Below are 16937 nucleotides of genomic sequence, written 5' to 3' on the forward strand. Positions count from 1 at the left end.
GGAGTTCCTCATTCAGTATCCTACTATTTTGCTTCTCATACTGTTCATGGGGTTCTCAAGGCAAGAATACTGAAGTGGTTTGCCATTCCCTTCTCCAGTGGACCACCTCTCCACCATGACCCGCCCGTTTTGGGTTGCCCTGCGGGCATGGCTTGGTTTCATTGAGTTACACAAGGCTGTGGTCCTAGTGTGATTAGATTGACTAGTTTTCTGTGAGTATGGTTTCAGTGTGTCTGCCTTCTGATGCCCTCTTGCAACACCTACCATCTTACTTGGGTTTCTCTTACCTTGGGCATGGGGTATCTCTTCATGGCTGCTCCAGTAAAGCGCATCCGCTGCTCCTTACCGTGGACGAAGGGTATCTCCTCACCGCCACCCTTCCTGACCTTCAAAGTGGAAGAGCTCCTCTATGGACCTAACAGAAGAAGAAGATATTAAGAAGAGGTGGTAAGAATACACAGAAGAACGATACAAAAAAGATCTTCACGACCTGGATAATCACGATGGTGTGATCACTCATGTAGAGCCAGACAACCTGGAATGTGAAGTCAAGTGGGCCTTAGAAAGCATCACTACAAACAAAGCTAGTGGAGGTGATGGAATTCCAGTGGGGCTATTTCAAATCCTGAAAGACGATGCTGTGAAAGTGCTGCACTCAATATGCCAGCAAATTTGGAAAACTCAGCAGTGGCCACAGGAATGGAAAAGGTCAGTTTTCATTCCCATCCCAAAGAAAGGCAATGCCAAAGAATACTCAAACTACCACACAATTGCACTCATCTCACATGCTAGTAAAGTAATGCTCAAAATTCTCCAAGCCAGGCTTCAGCAATATGTGAGCCGTGAACTTCCTGATGTTCAAGCTGGTTTTAGGAAAGACAGAGGAAACAGAGATCAAATTGCCAACATCTGCTGGATCATGGAAAAAGCAAGAGAATTCCAGAAAAATATCTATTTCTGCTTTATTGACTATGCCAAAGCCTTAGACTGTGTGGATCACAAGAAACTGTGGAAAATTCTGAAAGAGATTGGAATACCAGACCACCTGACCTGCCTCTTAAGAAATCTGTTTGCAGGTCATGAAGCAACAGTTAGAACTGGACATGAAACAACAGACTGGTTCCAAATAGGAAAAGGAGTACGTCAAGGCTGTATATTGTCACCCTGCTTATTTAACTTATATGTAGAGTACATCATGAGAAACCCTGGACTGGAAGAAACACAAGCTGGAATCAAGATTGCTGGGAGAAATATCAATAACCTCAGATATACAGACACCACCCTTATGGCAGAAAGTGAAGAGGAACTAAAAAGCCTCTTGATGAAAGTGAAAGAGGAGAGTGAAAAAGTTGGCTTAAAGCTCAACATTCAGAAAACGAAGATCATGGCATCCGGTCCCATCACTTCATGGCAAATAGACAGGGAAACAGTGGAAACAGTGTCAGACTTTATTTTGGGGGGCTCCAAAATCACTGCAGGTGGTGACTGAAGCCATGAAATTAAAAGACGCTTACTCCTTGGAAGAAAAGTTATGACCAACCTAGATAGCATATTCAAAAGCAGACACATTACTTTGCTGACTAAGGTCCATCTAGTCAAGGCTATGGTTTTTCCTGTGGTCATGTATGGATGTGAGAGTTGGATTGTGAAAAAGGCTGAGCACCGAAGAATTGATGCTTTTGAACTGTGGTGTTGGAGAGGACTCTTGAGAGTCCCTTGGACTGCAAGGAGATCCAACAAGTCCATTCTGAGGGAGATCAGCCCTGGGATTTCTTTGGAAGGAAGGATGCTAAAGCTGAAACTCCAGTACTTTGGCCACCTCATGCGAAGAGTTGAGTCATTGGAAAAGACTCTGATGCTGGGAGGGATTTGGGGGCAGGAGGAGAAGGGGACGACCGAGGATGAGGTGGCTGGATGGCATCACTGATTCAATGGACCTGAGTCTGAGAGAACTCCAGGAGTTGGTGATGGACAGGGAGGCCTGGCGTCCTGCAATTCATGGGGTCGCAAAGAGTTGGACACGACTGAGCCACTGAACTGATGGGACCTTGATAACATCTGCTGCCACAATGGCAAGTGGTTAGAAATCCTTATGTTCAGGCTTTCTTTCTCCGCTCTCAACCCTTTCTCTGTGAATCCAGTTCTACTTCTCAAATACTCTTAGCCTTCTCTGGGCCACATCCTCCTAATACAACGTCTCTCGATTCCTGTTCAGACTTTTCTTCTTCTTCCTTGACCCTTCCAACCACAGACTACCCCCTATCACTCCCAATCCCCTTGCAGTCGCTCCAGATCCAGTTCCACAGCCTCCACCTTACATCCCCTCTTCTCTCCCTCTTTCTGAAGGCAGCTCCCAACTCCCCTCCCCAGGCTTTGCCTGTAGTAAGCTCTGAGTTCTCAGCCCCACCCTCTACCCTGAGGGTCCCAAGGCTTTACCCAGACCTCCCTAGATCTCCTCCCCACAGCCAGTCCTGAACAACTTTAAAACAGGAAACTTCACTGCAGGACCCCAGTCCTTCCCCTGCTCCAGTCCTCCCTTCAGGGGAAGTAGCTGGAGCAGAAGGCATTGTTAGGGTTCATGTCCCATTCTCCCTCACGATCTGTCTCAGACTGAAAACCATCTTGGCTCCTTCTCCTCATACCTGGAGAATTATCTAAAAGAATTCAAGTGTCTTACCCAGTCTTATGACTTAACCTGGCATAATATTTACATCATACTTTCCTCCACTCTTCTCCCAGAAGAGAAAGAATGAGTATGGCAAGCCTTTCAGGTGCATGCTGATAAGATACATAGGACAGATGACCCTAAGCCCGTAGGGGAAACAGCTGTCACCCAAGAAGTTCCCAACTGGGATTATCAGGCAGGGAGACCTGGATGAGTAGCCTGTAATCACATGGTTGCTTGTCTCACTGTGGGCCTTCAAAAGGCAGGGCATTAAAAAAAAAAAAGGCAGGGCATAAAGCCATCAACTTTGATAAGCTCTGGGAAATAACTCAAGGGCTAGATGAAAACCCAGTACAATTTCTAGCCAGGTTAACAGAACCACTACCAAAAATACAAAATTAGACCCCACTTCAGCAGAGAGCACCATTGTCCTTAACACCAATTTTATCTCCCAGCTGTCCCCAGATATCTGAAAGAAACTAAAAAAGGCAGAAGGCCCTCAAACCCCTCAATGAGACCTTTTAAATTTAGCCTTTAAGAGTTTCCATAACCGGGAAGAATAGTCAAAGCTAGAGAAGGCCCAAAGAGATCAGGCGCAATGCCACCTTTTAGCCCTTGCCCTACGTGGCTCCAAGCCACCATCAACCAATAAAGAAAGGAAGCCACCTGGACCCTGCTTCAAATGCGTCAAAGAAGGCCACTGGACCCGCTCGTGCCTAAAGCCAAGGCCCCCTCCAGGTTCATGTCCCAGCTGTGGCATAACGGGACATTGGAAGGTCAACTGCCCAAGTCCACCTCCAGGGATCTGGACATTCCCCTCCTGGTTCCGAGCAGGAGTCCTCCGACCAGCTCTGCCCAGCTTCCACAGACTTGCCACTGAAGACTGAAGGTGCCCAGGGCCCCAGGCCCCGACTCTCATTACCTCTACGGAGCCCAGGGTAACTCTTACAGTGGCAAGACCGCTTACAAGCCTTCACCAACTGAACTATCCATGAGCTACTTCTAACTCACTCAGATTATCAAACACTTTGACCCCACACAAATCCCCTTGACCCACATTCCAGCCTTTTCTTATCTAACCCTACAATGTCTTATCTTACCCCCATGATGCCCCTGTCCTGAAGGAAGCAGTTACAGAAGAGTGGCCTTTGGCCCTTATCCTAAATCAAAAAGGCTGGAATGATAGGACCCACATGGGGTCTCATTGATAAGATGGCTCATTATGTCGACCTTGCAAATGAAGACTAAAATCACAGTGATCTGTGAGACTGACCAAATTGCCCAAATGGCATCCTGTTATCTCACTGGCACTTATCTTCTCAAAGCTGCAAGACCACCAGATTCCAGACCTCTGGCTATGTGACCATCTCTTCACAGAATTTTTCATTGGTGGGGTATAAGAAGGACTCCATCAGAAAGAGAGAACACTGGTTCTCCTTAAGAGCCAGTCACTCTCTCTTTTCCCTCTAATAAATTTCCTTTTTCTTGCCTGACTGCCCAGCTCACTCTTTTTTCCTCTGCACTCACCTTACAGCTGTCTGAGCTTCTCTTACTTCAACTGTCTGAATTTCTTTGAAACCAGCGTAGTCTGAGGTCATAACAAGACAGGGGTTGTTTGGACCTCTACTTGGGCAATTTGAATCTCAGTTTGGGTTTTTACTGAGGCAACCCTTCTGGGCAGGGGCGGGGAAGGGCCTGACTTTCAGTTTGGAGCCCTGGGTACAGGGGAAAAGTAGGAGGACAGGAGGGAGCTGAAGGTTTCATACCCAAATCTATACCCTTAGGACATAAGTCTGGCATGTCTTGCAGAGAAAAAGGTCAACACATATGCTACTTCTACCCATTTCCCTTGTTTTCTACAGAACTGGCCTAATTGTAAAATAGTATTATAATTAAGAGACCCTCCAACTGGCCACTGTTTGCCTTCCTCCAATGGATACCGTGGCCATGCAGTATCACATAGGAAGATCAGGCATACCGTCTTTAAGCTCTAAGGATCAAATCTATCCCAGTTTTTCAGGATACAGTTCAAAGGAGTGAGGCTGGAATTGTTAGCTCCCATCTGTAAGAGAGAAAAAAAGTGACCAGTGCCATCTTTCTACCGGAGGCGTCCCTCCCTGCTCTAGATGGGGATGTAGACAGACTTTCCACCGAAGCTTCCCTTCCCTGGTCTGACTTAGTCTGTCCCTTACTGACGCAGGCACCATACTCATACCTCCCGGTTCTACCACCGAGGCGGGGTGGAGATGCATCAGGGGTATACCTGATGGCATCCCAGACTGATTTTCAGTTCCTTACCTGCCTGTTACCCTCTTACTTCTACAGAGGATGAGAGAGAAATGCAATGTGTCACAGTAATTTATTCCAAGGCCACACGGATTGGAGCTAGATTTTGAACCTAGGCAGTCTGGATCCAGAGTCAAAAATCTTAATTGCCTTATTTTTTACTTAGACTATAGAAATGAAATATTTATCTTTAATGCTAACTGAAACTAGTTATTTCAGAAGCTAAAATTTTACTACTCATATCTATGCATGCATGCGTGCTCAGTGGCTACAGCCATGTTGGACTCTTTGCGACTCAATGGACCATAGCCCTCCAGGCTCTTCTGCCCATACTGTGCCTCAATTTACTCATCTATAAAAAGGAGACAATAATAATACCTACTTCACAGGGTTGTTGCAGATATTCAAAAAATGAATAGACCCTTTGGCAAACCTCTAATGAAATAACAGATTTTGACAATGACCATCAGTTCTTTCCAGCATCACAAAGAGATAAGCTATTACATGCCTCCAGGTGAAAATACACTACACTGTTTTAGCAATATTCCTACAAAAACATAAAATTCGAATCAGATCAAACATTTAAATCAAAAATACTAGTTTAGGGGAAATACAGCGATGGAGAAATATGTTAAACCAGATTATAGGAACATAATCAGAAAAATCTAGATTGAAGAACATTCTGTAGGACAAATCACTATTTATTCAACAAAAAAACTGCAGGGGAACAAACAAGGGCTAGGGTGAGAACCTATAAATCAAGAGACATAAGAGACATACCAACGAAACGAAATCTGTAGAATTAAAAGCATCTTTTAGAGACACATACTGAAATATTTACAGATGAAACAGTGATGTCTGAGATTTACTTGAAAATAGTCCAAAGTGGGGAGGGTAGGTGCTTGCATCAGGGAGCAGGTAAGCACTTTTTTCCAGGAAAGTTATCAGTTGTCCATCAATTTTCCCTTTTTTGTATCTTTTTTTCCCTAGGAATTTTAAAAATCCTATTGGTGATCAAAAATTAATGGAAGATGGAACTAGCAGGTTTACCTGCAAAGGAAAACCAATTTACCATTTCATGGGGACCTGCACCTTCAGTCAATACACTGTGGTCTCAGATGTCAACCTTGCCAAACTAGATGACGATGCCAATTTAGAGAGAGTTTGTCTGCTTGGATGTGGATTTTCAACTGGCTATGGAGCTGTCATCAACAACGCCAAGGTAAAATGGTTAATCACCAGGCTGTGTAAGATAGATGTCACTGGGAGGCAGCATGATAAAGCAGCCAGACTTATCTTCAAAAACTGGCCCTGTCATTTATTACCTTGGTGACTCTAGGCAAGATATTTACCCTCTCCACTCCTCTCTCTACTGTAATATCTACTACAAATAGTTGTGGGGATAATTAAATCATATTACATATGCAAGGCATCTGGCCCAGAGGCTAGCATATAGCTGGCACCCAGTTCATGCTCATTTCCTTTCCTTTACTAGTATGTTAGATTATTGACTATCCCTGATTTAAGTACAGTCTGCTTAAACATGTCCCTTAAATATGTCCCTTGTCCTGGGACAGCAGATCCGGTCAAGAGACAACAGAAACTACACCCATATAGCCACCTAGTTTCTCCCTGATGCGGCAGATTAGAAAGCGAAAGTGAAAGAAAGTGAAGTCGCTCAGTCGTGTCCAACCCCGTGAAGTGTAGCCAGGCTCCTCTGTCCATGGGATTCTCCAGGCAAGAATACTGGAGTGGGTTGCCATTTCCTCTCTCTCAAGTGTAGTAATTCATCTCTATGTCTCACTTTGCCCCTATGTGGCTTCAAGGGAGGGTCTCAGATGGCAGTCCTGATGGTGGCAAGATGTGTCCCTGAAATTCCATGTTAGAATTTAGAAGCTTTTACAAAGCTCTTCAACTGACAGACTAGGGAGATCTCACTATCACTTGGATGCTTCAAATGACCTCCTTTTTTTTTTTTTTTTTTTCAAATTTGTACTGCCTGCCTGCGAGCAAAGGCTCCCCTTCCAGCCATTCCTACTTCCTCCTCCCTCTGGTGCCACCTGAGAAGCTGGTCCCCAGGCTGCCCTCGCTGTCCCCATGCAGCACCCCGGATAGGTGAACCCACCCCCTTGCCTCCAAGCGCGCCCCCACGGGCAGATCTGAGCACACTATCCATCTTTCTTGTCGTCCTGTCCTTAGTTACCCTTTCTCCCTCTCTCCATCTGTCCACTAGCGCTCGCTCTCTGCCTATTTCAAGGGCCTCATTCTGAGCTTCAGGAGGCTGAGAGAAAGCACAGAGCTGCCAGAGTCAGGCACATGTAGGTTCAAACCCCACTCTACCACTTCTGCAGGATTTTGCATGCTCAGTTGCTAAGTTGTGTCCAACTCTTTGCAACCCCATGGATTGTAGCCCACAAGGCTCCTCTGTCCATGCAATTTCCCAGGCAAGAATACTGGTGACCTCCTTATTTGAACCTCCTTGACATCAATCTTTATCCCTTAACTCTAAACGGCAAAATGCAACCAGAGTGGTCTTCCTAAACAACAAAATCTGGAGATTTCATTCCCCTTTAAGTAGTCCCCTTTTCCTTCAATATGCTAGTCAACCTTTCTATTTCCTTTCATGGCTCACTGTTCCCCTGGGCCTGACCCCCAGGCTCTGGGTTCTAAATGTGGCCTCTAGACTTTTGACACCTGGCTCCCACCAACACTGCCTGGAAAGCTCCCCCACTTCTTCTGTCTGACTCCAGTTATTTGTCACTTCCCATTGGAAACCTACTCCATCCTCCCAGGCATGCATTGGGCATCCCTCACAGTTTCCCCTGAAGTATCTGTATTTATCCCTTTCTTCCTTCTTATCACACTATGGAGATATTTCCCACTTATTTCTCCTTCTTATTAGATGATTTGCTCCATAAGGACAAGAATTCTCTCTTGTTCATTGTGATGGCTCTGGAGCCTAGCCTTGTGCCTGGCACATAGTATGAGCTTGGAAAGTTTTCAGCAAGTGAATGAATAAAGCCAGGTTCATATGTAATCCCTAAAACATCTTGGTGAGGCTTGGTCCTCAGCTTTGCAATCCAACTGTTCTTTTTTATAAGATTACATAGAGTTGTTCAGTGTCAAGAAAATGAAGTCAGCCTAACCAAAATAAAAGGCTGATCTAGTAGCCAAAATATCAAGATACAACTTTTCGTTGAGAATTGTATCAGTCAAGCAGATAGGGATGCTATTCTTGGCTCTCAGTATATTATCTCTTTCTAAAAATTGGTTCATTCATTTATTCGTTAGCAAAAATTTAAGACTATATGGGAAGTCAAACTATAATCTGAAGGCTCCTTCAGGAAGGGCATTGTTAGCTGGGAGGAGTTAAAAGCTGATGTGACCCTGGCAGTCCAGGCATATTTTCCTCTAGATAACACTGGAGACACGGGAAAGAATTACTGTTCTTTGCTACAATCACCAGCACCACCACCACCACAGCCACCTTTTCACCCTGCCCTTTTCTGGACTCCATGTCGACTATCACCTTCTACCACTGGAGTCTTTCTTCAGGGATATTAAGCCTCGCGATTCAGCCATAATTTTCTTTTAAATCTAGTCAAAGCTTACCTAAATTCCCAGAATCTGATCTTCCTGATGCTGAAGAACAGCTAATCCACCTCATGACATACTCAAAAAAGAGAAATAAATTTGATAGGAGCAAGTAAAAAGAAGTGAATTGTCAGTAATCTAGAAAAAGGCAAGAGCTTTGGTAATTTTTTATTTACCTCTGAGAAGAAAAGTGATACAATAACTCTGATTAATTATTAAGGACCATTCCTCCAGCATCACCAGAACTCCTTGTTCTTTTCAATCTGTTTGCATATTTTATTGCCAAATTAATTACATTTCATAGAGATCTCTGAAAGCATAAAAATGTCCTAAGAGTGTTGTCTGTAGATAGATAATCATACACTATTTAAAGCTCTATTTTTAATTGGGATTATAAGATCAAATTGCCAATATCCGCTGGATCATGGAAAAAGCAAGAGAGTTCCCGAAAAACATCTATTTCTGCTTTATTGACTATGCCAAAGCCTTTGACTGTGTGGATCACAATAAACTGTGGAAAATACTGAAAGAGATGGGAATACCAGACCACCTGACCTGCCACTTGAGAAATCTGTTTGCAGGTCAGGAAGCAACAGTTAGAACTGGACATGGAACAACAGACTGGTTGCAAATAGGAAATGGAGTACGTCAAGGCTGTATATTGTCACCCTGCTTATTTAACTTATATGCAGAGTACATCATGAGAAACGATGGGCTGGAAGAAACACAAGCTGGAATCAAGATTGCTGGGAGAAATATCAATAACCTCAGATATGCAGATGACACCACCCTTATGGCAGAAAGTGAAGAGGAACTAAAAAGCCTGTTGATGAGAGTGAAAGAGGAGAGTGAAACAGTGGGCTTAAAGCTCAACATTCAGAAAACGAAGATCATGGCATCCGGTCCCATCACTTCATGGCAAATAGATGGGGAAACAGTGGAAACAGTGTCAGACTTTATTTTTTGGGGTTCCAAAATCACTGCAGGTGGTGATTGAAGCCATGAAATTAAAAGACGCTTACTCCTTGGAAGAAAAGTTTTGACCAACCTAGATAGCATATTCAAAAGCAGAGACATTACTTTGCTGACTAAGGTCCGTCTAGTCAAGACTATGGTTTTTCCAGTGGTCATGTATGGATGTGAGAGTTGGACTGTGAAGAAGGCAGAGCACTGAAGAACTGATGCTTTTGAACTGTGGTGTTGGAGAAGACTCTTGAGAGTCCCTTGGACTGCAAGGAGATCCAACCAGTCCATTCTGAAGGAGATCAGCCCTGGGCTTTCTTTGGAAGGAATGATGCTAAAGCTGAAAGTCCAGTACTTTGGCCACCTCATGCGAAGAGTTGACTCATTGGAAAAGACTCTGATGCTGGGAGGGATTGAGGGCAGGAGGAGAAGGGGACGACAGAGGATTAGGTGCCTGGATGGCATCATGGACTCGATGGATGTGAGTCTGAGTGAACTCCGGGAGTTGGTGATGGGCAGGGAGGCCTGACATGCTGCGATTCATGGGGTTGCAAAGAGTCGGACACAACTGAGTGACTGAACTGATTGATTGATTGACTGATACCTGATAACCTTCCCTTGTAGCTCAGATGGTAGAGAGTTCACCTGCAATGCAGGAGACTGGGCTTCAATCCCTGGATCGGGAAGGTCTCTGGGAGAAGGGCATGGCAATCCACTCCAAGAATCCCATGGATAGAGAAGCCTGGTGGGCTACAGTCGATGGGGTTGTATAGAGTCGGACATGACTAAGCAACTAACACAAACAAACAAAAAAAAAACAATACTTTATAATGACCCCCCCCACCCCAAACTGCAATTAAACACACTTTTACACACAAATGTCCAGTTGTATAACACAATTGGTACAGTGTATTCTGTTTATGCACTGTTGTAAGCTATGCACAACAACTGTGTACAACATTGCTTCAATGAGAAAAATGCATGTCTACTTCCAGTTAGACTTACTGGCGAAATTTATAACAGTCTCTGGAGAAATATATTTGGAAATATACTAAACTCATGCCACAGTATCATAGTAAAGATTACATAGTATGTATAGAACAGTGTTCTGAATATATGCAAAATATATATATTCTTTTTCCCTGAGTGGCAGAAGCCAGTGTATTCACGTCTGCTGCTGCTGCTGCGGCTGCTAAGTCACTTCAGTCGTGTCCGGCTCTGTGTGACCCCATAGACAGCAGCCCACCAGGCTCCCCCATTCCTGGGATCCTCAAGGCAAGAACACTGGAGTGGGTTCCCATTTCCTTCTCAAATGCATGAAAGTGAAAAGCGAAAGTGAAGTCACTCAGTCGTGTCCAACTCTTAGTGACCCCATGGACTGCAGCCCACCAGGCTCCTCCACCCATGGGATTTCCAGGCAAGAGTACTGGAGTGGGGTGCCATTGCCTTCTCCGGAGTATGACACATAAACTAAAGTAAAAAAGTCTCTCTTTCCTTAACGGTTTTGTTTTCAAATTAGAATATATCAAGGACTTTTCCTGGACACATTTTCTCTTTCTCTTGTGTTTATGCTTTTAATTCTAACAGGTTCTTATCACCACTGGAAAATATTAATTGAACATATCTCTGTATAGTATTTTTCCCACTATACCACTCTACAAAATAGCATATTCCAGTTACAGCAGCTTTCCTTGTCATCTCATATATTATGTTTCTGTTGAATTCAATGTAACAAACATTTACTAAAGACAAAACATACAGAAGACTCCTTGATATCAATATGAAAAGTTATATGCCCTCAAAGACTTTAGTCCACGTGCACACACACAAAATCATTCAAAACTAATTTTGAATTAAATGATATAGAAAATGCAAAAAGATGGGTACTAATTTCTAATTGTAGAATCAAGAAACATTTCGAGGGTAGAGTGTGATTTAAGTTAGATCTAGACATACAGATTATATTTTGACTAAAGGAAATAAGGTGAAAAGCACATCAAGCTGAGGGAACAGCATGAACTAAGGCATGGGGAAAGAAAACTGCAACATTTGGCCGTAGTTGTAGTACTGCAATGATTATGGAGAAGAAGTTGAAAGGTATCAGACCAAGATAATAAAAATCCTTCAATACCATGCAAAGACATACCTTCTTTGTTCCATTTGAATGAAGTGATGATTTGGGATGATAACATTAATTCATATTTAGAGGCATATTATTGGTCATTCAAAACCAATCACAACATTAATACCAAAAAAAATAAAAAAGACCTATTAGAAATACAGATGTCAAATTACTTGACTTTTTTTGATCTATATCTTATTTAAATTTAATTTTTTATTTTATAATGCAATATAGTTGATTTACAATGTTGTGTTAGTTTCAGGTGTACAGTGAAATGATTCAGTTATACATATACATATATTCATATGTAAATAGTCCTGCAATGAACACTGGGGCTTGTGATCTATTTAAAGTGAAGTTGCTCAGTCATGTCCAACTCTTTGCAACCCCACGGGCTGTAGCCTACCAGGCTCCTCCGTCCATGGGATTTTCCAGGCAAGAATACTGGAATAGGTTGCCATTTCCTTCTCCAGTTGATATTCCTGACCCAGGGATTGAACCCAGGTCTCCTGCATTGTAGGCAGACGCTTTACCGTCTGAGCCACCAGGAAAGATCTATTTTAAAAAGAAACCAATAAGCCTTTTAAAATGTCTGGGCTTCAGTTTTTGTTCTCATAACACTAAAGGGAAAAGGAAGACAAGGGAATGATTTTTACTTGGGTTTGTAGAATTATGAGCTGATAATTCTAATTCTAATAGCCTTCAAATGTTTCTTCAAATTTAGCCAGTGATTCATACATTTTCACATTGGCAAATTTCCCCCATTTAGCTATATCATTTAGCTTTACAACAGACAGGCTTTTATATATCTGTTCCTGCCCCCACTTAACTCTGTCCCTTTTTTTGCTCCCACTTCATTCTGTCCTTTTTTCAAAAATGGGACCAGCTGCTTGAAAAGTTAATTTATAATGTTCTTGCCTGCAGGTCACACCTGGTTCTACCTGTGCCATCTTTGGCCTAGGAGGTGTCGGTCTCTCTGCTGTAATGGGTTGTAAAGCATCAGGAGCTTCCCGAATCATAGCTATTGACATCAACAGTGAGAAGTTTACAAAGGCCAAAGCCCTTGGAGCCACTGACTGCCTCAATCCTAAAGACCTAGACAAACCCATTCAAGAGGTCATCGTTGAAATGACCAATGGAGGTGTGGACTTTGCCTTTGAGTGTGTAGGAGGAGCTAAAATCATGGTATGTATTTTTTATAATAAGATATAATAAATATTGCTTATTGACATAATTAACATTGAAAATATATTAATATGCTTATATTTAATATTTATATTTATGTATATATGTTAAGTTTATATAAACATTACTTAATATATTAGATGCATTATACATTATATAACATGTAATTAATTTTTGTTATATTCCTAATTACTACTTAATATTAATGTGTTATTAACATTTGTTTATTCTTTCACATGAAATTCAGCAAAAACATTAAGAGAAAACTTACAAATTAAAAGAATTATGCCTATGAGAAGTGAGGGAAAAAGAAAAGGCAGTCCTAGAAGAGGGAATAGACAGGGTGACTGGTGTCCCTCCTAACAGCCAAAGGTATCCACTCTCACATTAAAGTACAGGCAGGAGAGGTTAGCAACCTGCAAACAAGCCAGTTCTGTCCATTAGATCTAAATAAACGGTCTGCAGAATTAGGTCCAAATTATGTGTGAAATTTTCAATTAAAAAATCAACAAGCTGCAAAATTAAATCTAAATCCTTTTTTCCTAAACACTACAATTTTGATTCATTCAGATTTCTTCTCCTCTCAGGACAGGAAAGGAGGGCCCTTCTAAGTGTAGGGTCCTGAGCAACTGCATGATTGCAAATCCACACCTCTAGTCTTGTATGTTCTGCTCCAAAAGATGGGATAAAGAGCCAACAGGCAACGTAAGGATTAGTTAGCCTCCAGAGTGCACAGCCTCAGTCTCCAGCAAATACTCGCCTAATGCATATTTGCTCAAAGACACCATTAGGAAGAGTTTTGTTTTTTTTTTAACAAGATGACTAGAGAAATCATCAACTAAATTTTCTGCCTGTGGAGAAATTAGAGAGAACTTTTCTTTCATTAGTGAGAACTGTGAAGTATTAATAGTTATGACACTCTTCCTTTTTATTTGCACCTTCACTCAGCCTGGCTCCTAAAACTCTCCTCTAAGGAGAGGCTTTCCAGGTGGCACTAGTGGTAAAGAACCCACCTACCAATGCAGGAGACACAAGAGGCGAGGGTGTAATCCCCGGAGAAGGAAATGGCAACCCACTCCAGTATTCTTGCCTGGGAAATTCCATGGACAGAGGAGCCTGGAGGGCTACAGTCAACAGGATTGCAAAGTGTGTGTGTATCTTAGTCACTCAGTCGTGTTTGACTCTTTATGACCCCATGGACTGTAGCCCACTAGGCTCCTCTGTTCATGGAATTTCCCAGGCATGAATACTGTAGTGGGTTACCTTTCCCTTCTCCAGGGGATCGTCCCAACCCAGGGATTGAACCTGGGTCTCCACACTGCAGGCAGACTCTTTGCCATCCAAACACCAGGGGTCGCAAAGAGGCGGACACAACTGGGCACTGGGAGGCCATAAAGAATCCAATTCTGTACTTCAATCTCCCAGGAGCAGGCTTTGCTAATTCTTCTCCTCAGTTCTCACCTGACATGTCTTCCCCAGGAGAGAATGGAAATTGGGAAGAGCTGCTGAGAGCAATAGGCTGCCCTTCCTGGGTCTTGCCTCTCAGAATGGTTTCACTGCAAATGGGGCGACTGCTTAACAGGTGGATTCATGTCAATGTATGGCAAAACCAATACACTATTGTAAAGTAAAATAAAGTAAAAATAAAAATTAAAAAAAATGAATAAATAAAGACCTCAGAAGAGGGCATTCCAAGAAAAAAAAAAAGAGAGAGAGAGAGAGAGGATCTGGCCGGTAATAAGCATATGCGCATATGTGCTCAGTTGCTCAGTCCTGTCTGACTCTTTGTGACCCCACAGATTCAGACTGTAGCCCACCAGGCTCCTCTGTCCATGTGATTTCCTAGGCAAGAATACTGGAGTGGATTGCAATTTCCTCATCTAGGAGATCTTCCCGACCTGTGTCTTCTGCATTGGCAGACAGATTCTTTACCACTGCACCACCTGGGAAGGACTCAATAAATGCTATTACTGAAATTCATGCAGGGAGGGCTCCTTGTCCTGCACTGCTCCCCTGCATCCAAAGCTTCAGGCCCTACTTTTTAAATTGCCCTTGGAACCTGAGGACTGCAATGTGCCACATCCACTCCTCCACTTCCCACAGCTCACATGTTTCACAAACATTGAAATTCAGCCCATTTAACCTTATTTTTCTAGTACAGAGATTCTCAAAACTGGCTATACTTTAGAAGTATCAAGGGAGTTGTTTTTCAGTGTCAATGAATAGACCCATACCTAAGATATTCTCATGCACTGGGGACCAAGGTACTAATATTTTTTACAAGTTTCTCAAGCTGAGAACCACTGATCTAAATCTTTCAGGTTCCATTATTATCTTATTTATTACACCAAGAAATGTATTTTAAATCATGGAACAGAATCACACTAGAGAATCCGAATAAAAAGAGATGGGTTTATTTAACCACAAAAAATGAGCTGCCTACACTTCCACAAAGGGAAAGGAAAGCTAAATTGCTAGGTTGTGGAAGACATTCCAGTAAAGGGTATGAACTTCATTCTGATGATTTCTAATGCTCTAAAGCAGTCTAAGAAATCCAACAAAACAATTAGAAGTTTACAGTAATGGACAATTTTATAAGATTTTGAAAATTAAAAATAATTCTCATCAAAACTTTTCAGAGACTACTAAATAAAACCCTCTATTTGCATATAATACCCATTTAACTAAGTCATATTTATGGAGGTCAATTCCCTGCTTGGAGAAAAGCTCAGAAATGGAGAAAAGGGCAATAGGAAAGACATTACATTTAAAAATAAATAGGAGGGTTCCTTGGCAGTCCAGTGGTTAAGACTCCACACTGTCACTGCAGAGGGCACAGGTTCAATCCCTGGCCAGCGAACAAGATCCCTAAGCCATATGCACAGCCAAACCCAAAATGGGAATAATCTAAGCAGCTCCCTTAAGGTAACAAGCAGTGCCTGTGTGGTTTTCCTCTCTTTGTGGGTTCTTCTGTACAATATGCATTAAACAAAAATGCTTCTGCCATACAAGAAGTGTAGAAAGTAAAAGAGTTGCTATTTAGAAATGTTAGAAATTTTCAAAACTATAAATAAACACATATTCAAATAAAGATTTCAAAACACATTCTAAAAGTTCTAGGTCATTTTCCATCCCTAGTAAGACAGACAGAGACAGCGAGAGAAGAGGGAGAGAATATACTATACTTCAGACTGCTTCTTTCATATAGTGATCAGTGATGAAAAGGAACAGTATTTCTAGTGGAACTTCTGTAGAAGTAAAAGTCACCTTGACAAGCGAGAATCAAGTTGACTACGTACTATGGCAAAGGAGAAGAAAATGGCAACCCACTCCAGTACTCTTGCCTGGAAAATCCCATGGACAGAGGAGCCTGGTAGGCTACAATCCATGGGGTCACAAAGAGTAGGACACGACTGAGCGACTTCACTTTATTCACTTCACTCATTTCATACTTTATCACTGGAGAAGGAAATGGCAACTCACTCCAGTATTCTTCCCTGGAGAATCCCATGGACAGAGGAGCCTGGCGGGCCACGGTCCATGGGGTCGCAGAGTCAGACACAACTGAAGTGACTAAGCATGCATGGCAAAGGATATGGGGTAAATTATACTTTTCTTCTATAATATTAGTCTCAAAGATTTTTAAATGTTCAACTATACCACAGGGCTTCCATGTGGAATGGCCATCCACAGGTTTATATTTTTCTTAAACTTATTTATGTTTTCAATCTAGGCATTTCATATTCACTCCAAACCTGCAGTGGGTTAAGATAACAATATTTTTTCTTCTATCATGCAAAGATCAGTGCAAATCCTCTGGGTCCCTGTTTTCCATGCGGTGACTTAGCAATGAAGGAAGTTCTAATTTATGGCTTTACAATCTTAACACGAGGTTCTTGTGGTTGTTAGAGCAGAAGGGATAGCTGGCAGGTTGCCCACTGGCTTTTCCATTTTGGCCAGGAAATGGCACACATCACTCTGTCCTGTAGCCCAGAACTAGTCATGGGACTCTATGTAACAGCAGGAGAGCTCAGAACTATAGGGAAGCAGATAAAATGTTTGATGAGCAGCAGCCACTATCATTTTCTGTTTAACTGTTCTGTCTTCTGTTTTAAATAGCAT

At 42.4% G+C, this 16937-nt stretch overlaps 1 protein-coding gene across 1 annotated transcript in view; it reads left to right on the plus strand.

Annotated features, from left to right (window-relative positions):
• The window catches only part of LOC138082456 (all-trans-retinol dehydrogenase [NAD(+)] ADH4-like), a 39543-nt gene that overhangs the window by 15657 nt on the left and 6949 nt on the right, over positions 1-16937 (plus strand). Inside the window, exons 5-6 of the mRNA XM_068975794.1 lie at positions 5942-6173; positions 12555-12815. Coding sequence (XP_068831895.1) covers positions 5942-6173; positions 12555-12815 — 493 coding nt within the window. The remainder of the gene's footprint in view (positions 1-5941; positions 6174-12554; positions 12816-16937) is intronic.

Source organism: Capricornis sumatraensis, chromosome 7 (assembly GCF_032405125.1).
Source record: "Capricornis sumatraensis isolate serow.1 chromosome 7, serow.2, whole genome shotgun sequence".
NCBI lineage: Eukaryota > Metazoa > Chordata > Mammalia > Artiodactyla > Bovidae > Capricornis > Capricornis sumatraensis.